General features: G+C 32.5%; 1 protein-coding gene across 1 annotated transcript in view; it reads right to left on the bottom strand.

The window, feature by feature from the left end:
- The window catches only part of LOC129741928 (protein amalgam-like), a 264,878-nt gene that overhangs the window by 18,075 nt on the left and 229,446 nt on the right, over positions 1 to 17,357 (bottom strand). The window contains exons 9-10 of the mRNA XM_055733744.1: positions 12,090 to 12,260; positions 2,027 to 2,266 (exon numbers count right to left, since the gene is read on the bottom strand). Of these exons, the coding sequence (XP_055589719.1) occupies positions 2,027 to 2,266; positions 12,090 to 12,260 (411 nt within the window). The remainder of the gene's footprint in view (positions 1 to 2,026; positions 2,267 to 12,089; positions 12,261 to 17,357) is intronic.

The following is a 17,357-nucleotide window of genomic DNA, read 5'->3' as shown; positions in this document are numbered from 1 at the left end:
CTGTTGACAATTAGGTCTTAAACTTACCACTTTTTTGGTTTTTCTTTAAGAGTAAAAAAAAAATTCTATGGTGGACAGAAAAGAAGAGATATAAAACACGTCTTGAGGCGGGATTTGGAAAAACGACAAAAAATCAATTATGCATGCAACCGAAAAAGTATTATTATTAAGTTATTTAGCCTATAAAGTTATGAAGTTTTGAAAGAAAATGTTTCCTTAACGATAACGTAATCGCAGAATTAAAGAAACAAAACAAAGCATTTCTCTGCAAAAAAAAAATTGGGTTATAGGAGTTGTACATTACATGATAGTAACAATGTTAAAAGAAAGATAAGAAAGTAACACTGTCAGTAGATGTCCTACGCTTCTGAAGCGCCGATTGAAAAATTGATCAACTCAAATGTAAATTTGACTCCAATATATTTGGGGAACTTTCTCATGGTATTTAAAATTTTGAAAATGAAGTTCGAGCGTTTTCGTGTAATTTTTAACGGATTTTTTTCATTTTGGAGAGGGGGGAGGGATCGTGGTCATAACCCGCGCATGGTTCTCCGTGATCTATGAAAGTTCTTAAAGTAAGCAGTTGATTACATAATAAAACTATGTTTTAGTCTGTAGCCTTTTCAAATTTACTTCTTTATATGTTCAAAAACCTAATTGGACAAATTTTTTGATTCTCTCTCTCTGGAGTCATTCCTCACCTTATAAAATCAGTTATAAGTTCCAAATAGCTCGAATTTTTATCGCAAAACAGTTTTCAAAATTTGTGAAAAGCTTATCATATTATTTCTATTATAAGAGCTAAAAATTGTCCAGTTGTTCATGCTTTTGCTTATAACCAATTAGTCTTGGAGTAAGACATTTGGATTCATCAAACAGTTAACAAGAGTTTAAATTCAAGGGTGATAAAATGAAAGAACTTCTGCTTCGGTTGAACTAAATTCAGATAAAAAAAAAAACATTGAGACTCATAAACTCAAACTTTTTTCGTAAGCTCTATGCAAATTGTAGTTTCAAAAGCATTTATGAAAAATCGTTCAAAGAAGATTCCAATTTTTTAAGTTTGAGGCGAATATGTAAGTTTTTCATATTTGTTGAACCAAATCAAGACAAGCTCTCATTAGAACTTGGGCATTGTTGAACGGCCCCTGAGAGTTTATTCACCTTTAAATTAACTTGGGTTCTTTTGCTACTCCAAGGATCTATTTGAGACCCCAATGTTTGAAATCGTAAACAAACTCATTTTTGACATTTACTGTTTAACGATTAAGATTGAATGACTCTTTAAAGTCAATATTTTGGAAAATAATTTGACTCGCATGCAAAGCATATGTTGAAAAAAAAATTAAAAATTAAAATTGTTAGAAAAATTTCTTCGAAATTTTAAACTGACCTTTATATCAAAAACTATGTGCCCTTTTAACACATTTTAAAACATCAGGAGATTTTCTTAATTTTTATATGTGGACACATACGCATTTGTATTCAAGGGATTCCAAAAATTCAAAAAAAATCAGAATTGGATCATCAATATCGTGTAAATTACCATGAAAGTTATTATTTCTTCCTTGCAAGTAACAATTTAATGGAGTCATGTCAATATTTGGAACACATTTATGAAGAACATAGTTATAACAAACTTTCTAATTTTGAATCAATGCCTCCAAAAGTCTTTAAAACAATAGAAACATGCCAATTGTGCTATGTTTCTAAAGAAATCAACGTGTTCTTGCTGACTACATAGCAACAAGTCTGTATATAAGATTATCTCCAGCGATTCAACTTTGATTTCACTTACTTATTCCCCTGAAACGTCCTTCGTAAAGCGTTGAAATCAACCCCGTGCTCTATCCTAATCCCAAATCAAGCCCACCCGCCATCTGGTCCGTTTCGGTATCAAAAAGTCAAAACCACTGGAACCACTTTTTTGCCCTGCGAACCACATCCGGCAAACGATGGCATCCAAATTTACAAATGGATTCCCAGGTTGTGGGTGGATTGGATTGGATTGGATCTGGATACTTACCATCCGAGGGCCCAAATCCGCCGAGCAGATCGTTCTCCTGGATGTGATTGATGATGTAGGAGTCCCGGTTGAAGCCGCCCATCCCGCCGTTGTTGGCCCCGCCCCCCTTGGATCCACTGTTGCTGTCGTGACTTCCCTTTCCGTGGCTGCCCTGGTGGTGCTGCTTCCGGCGCGGTTGTTTCGGCGTCGGTGGCACGTAAGGGGTGGGCGTCGTCGTCGGTTTCGGTGGCAGCCGAAGTTCTGTGCGGGTGCGGTGTGGAATAGGGATAATGAAATTGTTAGATCAAATTTGCATGTAATTAATTTTATTATCACCAGCAGCTAGCTAGCTAGCCCCAGTGAATGCCGGCGTGTCAATAAGGAGAACATCACGTTTGCTAATGGATTTGATTTGCGGTTACCGTTGGAATTTGCCGAACAATTTAGAAGCGGAACAGGAATTCCCGGTGACGCCTCACTTAAGTGGGAATTGATGCTTGAATTTTGAATATGGAATGTTGAATTTAGCAATGTGAAAGTTGCATACTTGATCTTGAGGATCATTAGAATTATGAAAATCTTTAAGGTTTTGAGAACCTTGAAAATCTTGAAATTTTAGCTATTTATAAGAATTATAATGTTTTAAGGATTTTAAGTACCGTCAATTGGTGGAACTTTGATCAAAATGATTTTTTGCAGATAATCATCATTGACTAAGTCCGAAGTCAAAATATCTGGAGACTGTTTTAAATGTTTGAAAGTTTCAAAAGTTTCAAAAAGGCTAAATTTGGTTTGATATGAGAGAATTTTTAAATTACTTAGAATGAGACACACAAACAAACACCTCTCCAGATCAAATTAAAGCATTTAGAAGCAATGGGTTATTTTATGTGAAAGTTTAATTTTTTTTCTTGGAACTGTATCTGTCGCCGAACAACCAGCAACATTGGCAACACTGGCGTGAAGAGACAGTTCATCTGACAGTTGACATGCAAAGATTTTCGAAGTAAAGTGAACAAGTTAAACAATCAACGATTGTCAGAATATTGTTAAAAAAGTCACATTAAAAAAAACAGAAAATTCAAATTGTGCTCAGTTTGGATCTAAATTATTGTTCTTGGGAGTTTCAAAAACGATATGAAAGCTACTGAAGGTGTATTTCCTCACTTTCTCCTTGAATTTTCTTCAACTCATCACTGGATTCTGCTTGGATTTATTGCTAAAAAATGTCCTGATTTTATTTTGAAGAAAAATGTCTTGATTTGATAAGCCCACTTAAATACGGGGAAAATTTTGCAATGTTTTTTTCTGAATGGGCCCCTGAATTAAAATTTCAATGAAACTGATTGATATCTTGTTTCAGGAGGATCCTTTTGGTGTTGTAATTCCAATTTTCTAGTTTTGGTTTTCTTGACTTCTAGAACATTAAAAAGTATAAATAAAGAAATGTTTAACTATTTTTCCCCTCGATAGTAAGTTTCTATTGAAAAACTGGTATCTCAAATTTAAGTATATCTGTATCAATTTTAAACGAAAAAATCTAGATTATTTATTCTAAAAATAAACTTTATTTTTGCTTATATAAACTTGTGAACCGCAAAAATATAACTCAGAGTGCAAATCTCAAATGACTTTGCATAATTAAATTTTAAAAAGCAAGTATTTAAAATTCAAAATTTGAATTGGAAAATCTCAGTTAAAAATCCAAAAACGAATAGAAAATTTGTACTGATTGAGATTTAAAATTTGAAATAACACCATAAGTTGATATCAGTGTTCTTAAACAAAATTCAGTACTGTCGAGCAAAATCTGAAGTGTTCGAAGGAAATATTGAAATTCGAAATTTATTCTTTAGAATTTGAATATTCTACAAATTGAAAACAACAATGAAGACTTTTTTGTTTAAAGGGGGGGGGGGGGGTAGGGTTTAACACATTAAAAAAATCGATTTTTTATTTTTTTAATTTCTTATTGTAAAACATTTCAAGAATGTTGTGTCAAATTTTCAAGTCAATTGGAGCAAAACTGTAGAAATTATAGGCCTTTATCTCCTCCTATCTAATACTGCAAGAAAGCAAGAGCAGAAACTTCAAACGCGTTTTTCTCAAAAGCACATTTTAAAGTCCGTGGACATCGTCATTTGAAAACTACTTATCCGATTCTTTTCAAATTTGGAACATTTTTTCTACATGTAAAATACCAGACCCCAACGTTTTTCTTTTTTATTTTTTTTTACTTTGAGGAGATTTTACAGGTAAAAAATGGCGGATTTTTTCGTGAAAAATCGTAGTTTTTTCTTCAAACAGCCACAAAAATTTCATAAAATTTTTTTTAAGTTTAATAAAAACGTTGGGGTCCAGAAAAACTTCTATTAAAAATGTTTTGCTCTGATTTTTTGACTTCAGATGATTCTGTGCTGAGATACAGTGTCCACCGCAAATCCTGTTTTCTAAAAGGCATCCTCGAAAGTGCTCCGTCACAGGCTCATTTTCCAATATTTTTCCACGAAAAAATTACTAAATGTTCTTTTATCAATGCTTTGTATAATGCAAAAAATTTGAATACATTTGTTTGAACGATAGCTCTAGAATAAAAATCGTGAAAATGGTGTTTTTTTACCCGTTAGACCCTACCCTCCCCTTAAATTAACATTGGAATATAGATCATGATTCCAATATAAGAATTTAAAACAATTTCGGTAAGGCCGGAACAAATTTCAATTTCTTATTTTGTCGATTTTTTCGAAAATCCTGAAGGGGGAAATAAAAAAAAGTTCAAAGTTTTTAATTAAAAAATTTGATAAGGTTTTCGAAAACTCAAACAATTGAAAGAGCGAAAGTCAAATTGAAGAGATTTGGAATAGTATTATCTTATCCAATTTGTTCCAATTTATTGAAAATTTGGATTATTTTTTATCAACCCCCCCCCCCTTCGTGATGTTGTAGCTCCAAGTGACAAAAGAAGTATTTCAAAATTGTTCCGGCCTTAATGGAGAAAATAGAAATAAAAATAAAACAGTATTCAACAATAAAGATTTTCGAAAAACAATTCACTTACTTCAGTCATTCAGATCACAATTCAAAATTAGTCTATACCTAATTTTCAAAACAAAAATTAAAACTCACACAAATAATAAGCATGCTCATATTCAATCAAATATGAAAAAAAAATTCGGAAATCGAATCTTGCCAGAAAGTTATGAATTTCTATATTCAAAAATAAAAGACCATATTCGTTATTTTTTATCAATTTTTTTAAAAATTCCTGGAACAAGCTGTGTACTTGATTTTTTTTTTAAATAAGGAATCAAGATTTTTGATAAATTGCAGTTGTTATTTTTCATAAAACGGTGAAAAAAAATTCTTTTAAAAACCAAAGGATTTTTGATTAAATAATAATTTGAAATAATTTATTGCTTTGTCGAAAGTTTGAAGGTATGAATCGTTACTTTACCATTTTACCATTTGCTTAACCCATATGAGGCCTTTAAAACTAAAGTATAATTCTTTGGATCTTAGGGCCTCATAAAATGTCACTTGTATAGCATTTTTTGTCATATTGTTGTCAACTTGTTACCCTCAATGCAATGTATGTTTTCTCACTTGATAATTTAGAACTTATTTAAATTTGTGTATGTTTTTGAAGAAAGTTATGGAGGCATCTGAGGAAAGTTTTATTGAAAATATATGTTTATCCATCGAGTCGTGGAGAATTTTTTGAATGTGTATAACATACGCAATACTTTTTTTGGCTATGTTGATTAGTTTGATTCAGTCAAACAAAACATAGGAATTAATGAAAAGTTGATAAAAAAGTTTTCATGTAAGATGTATGTAAGATTCTAGCAAGCAAAAAATCGAATTAGAAATGCTAGCTCAAACCGTTAACAATGTTAATGCGAATCGCAATTCCTACCACATAAGTAAACGATCGTTAAAATGGTTGGGCTTGTGGTATAGCTCAGTTGGCAAGTCTGTTGCTTCCTGAGCCGATGTCCGCGAGTTCGAGCCCAAGAGTAAATATCGAACACAGTTGTACAGGATAAGTTTTTCAATATTTGTCCGCCAACTGGAACGTTAATAAAGTCGCGAATGCCATGAAGATGGTAAAACGACTATATCGAACCAAAAAAAAAAAAAAAAAGAAGTAAAAATGGTTGATTAAAATCGGTAAAAATCGGATGTGATAAAACTCCGGCATGTTTGCAAATTAGTTCTTCCGGACGCATTCAAGTGAGAAAACAACCTTGTTGTTCTCTCTGCGATAAGCAGTGCAACCATAGATGCCACACCTACCGATTTTTCGGTATTCATACCAATTTTTAGGCAAATTTTTATCCAAGAATCGGTATATAACGAATACCGATTTTAAGCAAAACCTACCGATTTTTTAAAATTTCGTTCTGACAGATTTTTTTTATCGAAATATGTACATACAACTATAACTTCCGTTTTGTTTTTTTTTTTCTTGAACCAATATGTAAGCGCTAGCACTAAATTTTACTTCGGAAGTCTGGACTTCCGACAAAGAAAAGTGAAGTACTAGATTGTCGGAAGTCTGTGTTTTGTTGCCAGTTCACGTTTATATTTTTTTTAAATTAAAATTCACAATAATTCTAGTGCCTATTTAGCTAGCAAGTCTCAGAGTGTTCGAAAGCATCTTTGTCTACTATGTCAACTCTTTTGAGATTATCAGTTTTGATTATCAAATAACATGGTAGATTAGGGAGTATTCACGCTTATGATAAATAGCACAAGTTCACAAAATAAAAAAAAACTCCTAGGTTTTTAGATAACTTTTTAAAACTGATAAAAGAAATTTAAAATTTGTGCGCTGTTTTGGTAAAGCTCTGAAACATAACAAATATTTTAAAAATAAAGAGTCTCACACAACAATCAACATTCCAGAGACCACGAGTAATTTTAATTTCAAAGAAAAAAGCTATGGAAGTTTTGATTTTTTCATTTTTTTTTTCTACACCGCAAAAACGGAAATATGACGAAATTTCAGAGAAAATTGAATTTTTGATATTTAAAAAGAAATCTATGTATATCAATCGTTTCGCAGTCTTCAACAAAAATGTTAAATGAGCCAAGATAAAAAATGTAGAAATTTTTTTTTTCTCAGCGTTGCATTACTGAACAAGAACATTCAGGCAAGATCTGCATCCATTAATGTAGAATAATAAATTGATTAAAAATCAGCACCATAAATTCTGTTCCCCTGTGTAGTATTCAGTATGAAAATATTGAATGATAATAGTGTTTAGAGTGAGTAACTCAATAAAGTCGCAGTGGACTGTCTTTTTACCAAATAATATCATGTTTTAAATCGCGATATCAGCCAAATTGCCATTTTTCAATATTATTTCAATAAAAATGGTTTTAAAAGTTCCAAAAAAATTGGTATTTACACCGATTTGAAATTTTCATAACGAATACCGATGTTTTCGGACTTGAAAATACCGATTTAAATGTGGCATCGCTGAGTTCAACCAGATTGCAAAAGATCAGATGGTTGATTTGGAAAAAAATTTCAATGAGAGAAGCAGCAAATATTGTCTCAAGCAACGGTTTTCATGCATTGAGAGCAAAACTTGCGCTCTCTCCCATGCTTTCAGAATGTACGAATAAGGTGTTGAATTTCGCCCAATCTGTATAATTCTTATTGTTTAGGCCAAATACTAAAAAAATGTATGTATTTTGCCTGAACTTTGGTAGGTAAATGCTGTTTTCCGAGTTATATGCGATGATTTTATAATGTTTAAGGATCGTATAAAAAAGTTGTTGAGAAATAAACCTACAAAAATGTTTACTGGGATTGATTGATGCCAATTTATTGCTTATTTAAGTTGAGATCCGTAGAATTGAGTTTAAATCGAGCAAACGGAATGGCTGGAACTGGAAAAAAAATTTGAAAAAAGAGAAATGTTCAAAAAAAAGGGGTAATTTTTTTTAAACCTTAATTAAAATTTATTTAAATTATTTTAAGTAAAGATATGTAACAAGTCATATATCTACAATGAGCTGTGAAAAATGCTTCAACATTTTTCAACATTCTCCAAGCGACGTTTTCAAGATATATAATATTTTAAATACAATTTTGACGGCAAATAACAGGCATTCTAAATGTTTTGGCAGAACCAAGAAATGATGGGCGTGATAAAATAACTTTTTTTTTTCTTTGAATGACAAGATCCTCTGCGACCAGCTTTGTGTGATCTATAGTGGAAGAAAAATAAGCTTCCACGACACACTGAATTTGCATTTGGTGTTCGAAATTATGATAATTAAAGTTCATGATTAATTGAGAAAAAAAATTAAGCACTCGATACAAAAAGTTGTCTAGGGTTATAAATTTTAAGACTCACATAGATGTACGAAACAAGAAAACGTAGTATAAATTCAAGACAACGCTGGATTCTCTTTTGAAAAAATCCTTTTATGCAGTTGATTTGAAAAGATTTTTTTAATGATTTTTTCAACTTGTAAATGAAGAGTCTGAAACATTCTCGCTTAATTTAAAATCACTCCTGGATAGTCGATTGGCTCAAGCGTAGCTTCACGACAGGTTCACTATCGAAACCTTTTTTTTACACCACAATATTGTTAAAAAGAGAATGTAGGGTAAACAGAAGCATTTTATGCAGCGCTTTATTTTAGATCTCCTTGATTCTGCTCCTCATCCTGATTCTGATCCTCATCATGATTTCGATCCTAGTACTGCTTCAGATCTTGATCTTGTCCATTTTCTTAAAACTTACTTTTGCCAGGATCTTCATCCCAAATCAGTCCTTTGTTCTGATCCTCATTTCAACCTGCATTCTGATCCTGAAGGTGATTCCGGTACTTTTCTTGATTATGATCCTGACCTTTATAAAAATCCTCATACTGATTCAGATCCTGTTACTGATCTTGATACAGATCTAGATTAAAGACTACTGATCTTGATCCTTTCTCTGATGCTTAACGTGATCCTTATATAAGATCAGAATCATGATTGGGATCTGAGTCTGCATTTGTACCAGTTTTAGAGTCTGTATCACAATAAAGATCAGGTTAAGTATGAGAAAAGGGATCAGAATCAGGATCAAGAATCTGGATCTGAACAGGAATCATATTATGTTCAGTATTTGTCACAAGATCTGAAACCAGGTCAGTATTAGAATCAGAATCGCGATCAAAATTAATAATAAAATCAAAATTAAGATCTGGATCAGGATCAAAATCTGAAAAAACATTTATATGACGATAACGATTCAAATCAATTTCAGAACCAGAATGAACTTCAGATTCAGAATCACATTAAGGATCAGAATCAGGACCTTAGATCCTGAAATTGTATTTTGATTCTGATTTTTTTTCTTTTCCAGCTCCTTAACACTACTTGTACCTGATCCTTATCCTTATTCTCATCGTGCACTTGATCTCAATCGCGATCATGATGCAGATCCTTATTCTGATATAAGTTCTTAATCTGTTCCTGCACCGGATTCTGATCTCGATTTTAAACATATCTTGTTCCTAATTTTCCTATTATTTCTAGAGTTCTACTGATCAAATTTAGATATAAAATCATTTTTTATATCCAAGTTCTTCCAGTTATCAGGCTTAAAAAGTTCCTTTTTAAAACTAATCAATGATAAACTCTCGTTAATAATAACTTCATATATTTATAAAACAACATATTCAATTCATCATTGGCAACTTCTTTTGTCGAAATAAAGGTTGGGAAATGGGTGATTTCCGGAATGATCAATAAGAATCTGATGAACATTAAAATAATGAATTTCGAAATATTTTGTAGCCGTCAATTGAAATATTGGGTCCCAAAAAACAAAAGTTGGAATAACGTTTTTCGATTCTTCAGAACACAAAAATTCAGAACTAAAAAGCTTTGAGAAACTTTATAAAATAAATTTTAAAAAATTAAAAAAGTTTGGCCATCAAAATAATCAAATTTATGTGAAAATTATGAATAAAATTAAACAAAAATAAATATACTCATGAAAAGTTTTATGAAAACCTAAAACGAGAATCAAAATCTTAATCAGCAGAAGCAGAAAAAAAAATAAAAGTTATTTTTGCTTGATTTTTGATAAGTAGATTTTGAAAAAATTCGCTCGGGTATTGCCCGGATTTTGGATGACAATTTTAAAATAAAATGTCCGTATTTTGCCAGGTTTCAAGATAAAAGTAGTATATAAAAAATAAAGTGAACAAATAGAAGACTGATAAAACTTTTTCCGCCGAAACAAAAACTACTTGTGATCTAAGAGAAACTGGATGATTGATTTGAAGCCTTTTTTTAACTTTTGAAGTTTTGTTGAAAAATAAATTTGTTGAATGGTTTTCAATTATTTTCAAGTGTTTCCAAAAGCTGTTAGACAAAAAACTAAATGCATATTTGGACTCAAGGCACTCAAATTAATCAAATCAAGTTTTTAAATTCTTTGTACCTAGGAAAAATAAGAAACTTGAGGCGTTGAGCAAGGTTGCCGAAAAAAAAATCTGTGTTTTTGACAAAAAAAAATCTCGAATTATGTGATTTGAACCTGAAATTCTGTGACCATTTTCTCCATACTTTCAAATTCATTGGGTAATCATGTAAAAACTTCATCATGTGGAAACTTCTAACAGTTCAAAAGAAAAAAATCAATTCACATTACCTTGTTTTCATATTTTTATCAATAAGTGTCAGAAAAAAAGTAGAAAAAGTAGAATAAAGTAAAAATTTATAATTTTGGAAATCTCTACAATCTTTTAAAAATCTGTGAATTCAGTGAAAATTTAAAAATATCTGTTATCTATGACAAAGATTCTGTTTCGAAATTTTGCTCAAAATTCTGTGATAATACAGATTATTCTGTGATTTTGGCAACCTTGGCCTTGAGTAAATTATCAAAACGATTTTGAATTTAGAGTGAAGGATTCAGAAGAATGAGAAACACGAAATACAATTGAGGCTGAAATTGGTTTCTTGAGAAATATTTCATACCAGTTTAAAATTTGGGATTACTTTTACCCTTTTTTTTAGAATCAGAGTGATGTTATAGAGTCATCGACACTGGTTATTCATATTACTAAATCTGTTGACTATCGTGAGTGTTCAACACCTGTCACATGGTTAGAAACTTGTGAAACTTAGAATTTGTATTCTTTGAATGAATTTTGAAGTTCAATGGTTGGTTTCAAATTTTAGTTAGTCTTCTCAGTAAAAACCCGTTCCAAACACGAGTTAAGGTTTTTGTGTTTCAAGATATTAGTTTCAATACAAAAGGATAACTGAATTGCAAATCGAAATCTATAATTGATTTGCTTAGTCAACGCAATATACAGTCGTCAAATGAAATGTCTTAGTCCTATAGAGTGATTTAAGATGAAATTCTGCCGGAGGCGAGTCAATTTTCTGACATGTTTGTTAACACTTATTTTTAAACACCTTTTGGGATCAAGTGATTTCCCTGTAAATTCATTTTTTTTGTACTGGAAAATTGAATTGAAATAATCTTCATGGCGGGGGAGGGAGGGGGGTTAAACCCCTAAAACCCCCCCGTTCGCATGGCCTTGCCTGATCCCAATTGTAGTCTTGATTCAAATCCTGGCCTAGATTCTGATCTTGTTCCTTATCCTGAGCCTGATTCCAATCCAAAATATAACCTTCAGTTTAATTAATACCTGACGCTGATTATCCTTCTTTCAGTCCTGATTTTAATCCAGATCCTGATCTCATACCTGATTCAGACCTAAGGGGTTGAGTTGGAACTGTTTTAACTACTCATTTATTTCTTCTTGGTTGGTATTATTCTCAACTGCATTGAATCCAAGAGAAACCACATAGATTTCAGATCATTTGAATTATTCTATGAAAACACAGCCTTAAGTTCCTCAAATCACAAAATTTCCAGAGTCTGGTTTTCACTTGTTGATTGCTCGTTAAACTCCACCGCATTAAGACCCATATAAATCTGTCCAAACGAAACGTTCACCTTGTTCTCGACAGAGCGAAGCTAAACAACATTAGCCAGCACAAATCTCAATTTTAAAATCGTTATCAGGAAAAAGGTTGTCCCCCAAAACTTACCCTGCAACCGGATCCGGGAGTCCGACTTCCCGAGTGCGTTGATGCTGGAACACACGTACGCCCCGAAGTCGCCCTTCTGGAGGTTTTTCACCGTCAAATTCAGCTGCCAGGTGTAGGCATTGAGCTTTTCCTCGCTGATGACGTACTTCTCGCCCTCGTACAGTTTGACTCCTGCGGAAAGAAAAGAAAAGCGGTAGAAAAACGGTAAGTCGGAAACCGAAAATGAAGAAGTTATGGCTACCGGGGTACACTTCCTGGTCTGTTCAGAGCTTCGTTTCGTGTAATGGAGCGAGTTTTCGCCGGAAATGTGCCTGGTCATGGTTTGGCTTTAATCGTCTGTAACGAATTAATCTTGATCCGGTAGCGTTCAGTCACGGTCTTCGGTCTGAGGGAGCTTTTTTCCTTCTAAAATAAGGAACAAGAACCTTCCTAGCTGATTGCTTCGAGGGACTGTTGTTGTTGTTGTTGTTGTTGTTGTTGTTATGTTGTTGGATGTTTAAATCGTTTTGGCTGCTGCTGCTGTTGCTGAAGAACTGAAGCGGAAATCCGAAATAGTGGCGATCGTAAAACTGCTCTCAGCAGCAGACCTCCATTTTCGGGTAACTGGGTAACTGTTTCTCGAAAAAAGTAGGTAGTAATTTTTTATGGCCAAGAAATTTTGTGGTGCATAAGTTCTCCGACAATTGTGGGGCGGTTGGAAACAGATACATATTTTAAATTGGCCAGTTAACGTTGACGGTGAATTTAAGGGAATTGAAAATAAGAACACTATATAGTGAAGGTGAAGGACTCTTTTTTTTTTCTTCTGTTTGGTACCTATCACTGCGACCAGTTAGAGCAAGTTCACTGGTGTTGGGAAAAAGTGGTAGAAATTTTGACACTTACGGCACATTTTGAAAATTTTCCCATGCAAAAACATTTTCAAGATCTGCTGACTTTTAGTTTTTTTACAACAAGTGTTGTATTTTTGCATGCTGTGATGCAAAAATAGCAATTTTTCTATCACCTACGGCTGAAATAGAAACAGTGTTGTAAAAAAATACAACGCCCAAGGATCTTGAAATCATTTTTGCATGGCGAAATTCTCAAAATGTCAAAATTTCTACCACTTTTTCCCAACACCAGTGAACTTGCTCTTAGTTGATCTGTTGTAATATATGTAGGAGTTAGGATTTAGTAATAAATAATTAGGCTAGCAAGTAATAATTGGATTCTTGTAAGATCTTTTCAAGGCAGTAACGAATAAAGACGTAAACCCAAATTTCTCAAGTATTTTAATTAGATCCGGCTTTCTACATATATCCCCTGTCTAATACTTATTTGCTTCTTTTAGAACCTCATGCTTACTTAAAATAAAAACCCTCTGTTCCTTTCAGGCTCGTGCGAAGGACCTGTTCATGGGGGGTTTTTCAAAGTTCAAACTTAGCAAGAAATAATATTCAAAACAATAAATTTTCTTTAGAACAAATTGAAAGCAATCTCGTTTACAAAATTTAAATAAATATTTTCGAAGAATAAAATATCGATATTTCGAATCATACCAGAATTTAAAGCTTCGGACATTATAATCAGTCCACAGGAACAGGATACATAAGAAATAACACTGCATTTGAAAAAAAGTAAAATCCGAGTTCAAACATAAATTTAAGATCAAATCGGTTATTAACCGTGATTAAGTATTATTAACCTTCCAAAGCCGTTCGCAAAATTTCCGTACAAATCTATTTTAGATAAATTTGACCTGTAGTTTACGTACGTTCTACTGGCCGCAAATATTGACCGATTTAGATGAATTTTAATTCATTGTATAGATAATTTATTCTAGTTTCTCAATATCGAAAAAAAAAGTCAATATATTCTATGAGATCACCAGTAGCTGATCGAAATGAAAAAAGTCCCTAAAAAGAGCTCTTTTTAGAATACTTATAACTTGTGACAGAATCCAAATATTGCGCTGATTTTATAATTTTTGTCAAGAATAAATCTATCCATGGATGTATAAATTTTTGGTGGTCCAAAGGAAGTTTTGGCCGCTATCCTGGAACTTCCGGTAGAAAAAATTTTTACTTAAAAAAAGTCACAGAATTTTGGCTTTGCATTGCTGTATCTCGCTTACCAATGGAGCGATTCTCATAATTCAAATTTTAATTTTTTTTCGTTAACTTCATTATTATTTTTGTAGAACATAGTTGGTTCCTCAAAAATCTCAGTTGTTCAGTATATAGAAATGAAACTCACATCTTTTTTGTCATTTTTCAAACTCCCCCTCGTGTCGGAGGGTTTACGGGATTTTGTTAGCCTGATTTCTCTAAAATTTGAACTCAAATTGGTCACTTTTTATATACCTAGAGATTCATTAGAATCTCCTCTTTCGATTGACATACTTTTTGTGTGGTGTTTTGAAAATTTGTAGCAACGTTTTTCGAATTTTCTGAAAGCTGTCAGATTTCAACCAGTTTGGCCCACATTTTCAGCAGGTTGGTGTACAAATCTCGCACCCCTCACGTAGCCGCGGGAGAAACAAATCCTTTAGCTCTCTTTTTGTCGCTCACCAAATCTACCACCCAACCCAGCAGCAGGAGGAACTGCCGTCTCGCCGCGTGGTTTGTTGATTGATTGTGCTGATGCTGATAACGAAATGAATGTTTTATTGTTGTTGGTATTGCTTGAATCTTTTTTTATATTTTATATTACAAATATTTTAATGGATGGGCAACATTTCTAAAGTTCACGTCCATGATTCCAGATTCACATTCAGAATGCAGATTGCAGATTTGAGATTTCAGATTTTAGATTTCAGATTTCAGATTTCAGATTCAGATTCAGATTCAGATTTCAGATTTCAGATTCAGATTCAGATTCAGATTTCAGATTTCAGATCTGAATCTGAAATCTGAATCTGAAATCTGAATCTGAAATCTGAATCTGAATCTGAATCTGAAATCTGAAATCTGAAATCTAAAATCTGAAATCTCAAATCTGCAATCTGCATTCTGAATCTGAATCTGGAATCATGGACGTGAACTTTAGAAATGTTGCCCATCCATTAAAATATTTGTAATATAAAATATAAAAAACCCGATTTAATACACTTAACAGTGGATTGGAGCCTTTCTAACAGAGTTTAAATTATATTTGGAAATATATAAAATAATATAGAATATACATGATAGATTCCTTCCCTCTGAATCATATAAGAATGATTTCAGATATTCAAACACGAAAAATTCCAATCTCAATATAAAAAAATGATGCCTGGTACGTTTTTTTGGGGAAAAGCGAACTGGTATGTAAGGAGCTCATTTTATGTATGGAAAGAATGGTATTTAAACAGTAGAATTTCCAAGATTTATAACACGCTGAAATGGTGCCGTGGTAGCAACCAGAACTTTCACGTTGCTGGTCACGGTTCGAATCTTACTGTTTTTTTATGCTTTTTTTTACTGAATAAGTAAAACCAACTACAATATTGATGGATAGCCGTGACGCGTGCCCTAGCATGATACCTTTTTTAGAGCTCAACCATGCATAGAGGAAAAATTCCCACAAAAGGAGGGGAAAGTAATATGACTATTAAATGATTAATCTCATTCTGGAAACTAAATCTGAAATCTTATTCTGATTCTAAAGTTTGAATTTTGAGTTACAACACTTAGTCTAATATTTGAATATATTCAAATTCCAGGTTGATCTTTAATCCGAATTCTTAATCAGAATTCTAAATCTGAATTCTCAATCTGAATTCTGAATTTGAACTCTGAATTTGAATTCTAAATCTGCATTCTGAATCTGAATTCTGAATCTGAATTCTGAATCTGAATTCTGAATCTGAATTCTGAATCTGAATTCTGAATCTGAATTCTGAATCTGAATTCTGAATCTGAATTCTGAATCTGAATTCTGAATCTGAATTCTGAATCTGAATTCTGAATCTGAATTCTGAATCTGAATTCTGAATCTGAATTCTGAATCTGAATTCTGAATCTGAATTCTGAATCTGAATTCTGAATCTGAATTCTGAATCTGAATTCTGAATCTGAATTCTGAATCTGAATTCTGAATCTGAATTCTGAATCTGAATTCTGAATCTGAATTCTGAATCTGAATTCTGAATCTGAATTCTGAATCTGAATTCTGAATCTGAATTCTGAATCTGAATTCTGAATCTGAATTCTGAATCTGAATTCTGAATCTGAATTCTGAATCTGAATTCTGAATCTGAATTCTGAATCTGAATTCTGAATCTGAATTCTGAATCTGAATTCTGAATCTGAATTCTGAATCTGAATTCTGAATCTGAATTCTGAATCTGAATTCTGAATCTGAATTCTGAATCTGAATTCTGAATCTGAATTCTGAATCTGAATTCTGAATCTGAATTCTGAATCCGAATTCTGAATCTGAATTCTGAATCTGAATTCTGAATCTGAATTCTGAATCTGAATTCTGAATCTGAATTCTGAATCTGAATTCTGAATCTGAATTCTGAATCTGAATTCTGAATCTGAATTCTGAATCTGAATTCTGAATCTGAATTCTGAATCTGAATTCTGAATCTGAATTCTGAATCTGAATTCTGAATCTGAATTCTGAATCTGAATTCTGAATCTGAATTCTGAATCTGAATTCTGAATCCGAATTCTGAATCTGAATTCTGAATCTGAATTCTGAATCTGAATTCTGAATCTGAATTCTGAATCTGAATTCTGAATCTGAATTCTGAATCTGAATTCTGAATCTGAATTCTGAATCTGAATTCTGAATCTGAATTCTGAATCTGAATTCTGAATCTGAATTCTGAATTCTGAATCTGAATTCTGAATCTGAATTCTGAATCTGAATTCTGAATCTGAATTCTGTATCTGAATTCTGAATCTGAATTCTGAACCTGAATTCTGAATCTGAATTCTGAATCTGAATTCTGAATCTGAATTCTGAATCTGAATTCTGAATCTGAATTCTGAATCTGAATTCTGAATCTGAATTCTGAATCTGAATTCTGAATCTGAATCTCATTTTGATTGTTTTGCATCACGCGGTTTTCAACATTGAAATTTCTTTCATCCAAAATTTTTTTTTATGATTTCGGATTTTACAACTTTTAGTAGTATGGTTTTACCCCTAAAAGTATGCAGCAAACTTAATTTCAGAAAAAATGTGAAAAAAGGTTTTCACAAAACAAAATCGTGTTTTCATGCGTAATGATCTTTAAGTCATCGCAAATTTATCAAAAACTGTGAAAATTGGTATTCTTGGAGAAACAATTCC

Source organism: Uranotaenia lowii, chromosome 2, assembly GCF_029784155.1.
Source record: "Uranotaenia lowii strain MFRU-FL chromosome 2, ASM2978415v1, whole genome shotgun sequence".
NCBI classification, from domain to species: domain Eukaryota; kingdom Metazoa; phylum Arthropoda; class Insecta; order Diptera; family Culicidae; genus Uranotaenia; species Uranotaenia lowii.
Note: the sequence above shows the minus strand (reverse complement) of the source record. Positions and strands in the feature narration are given on the sequence as shown.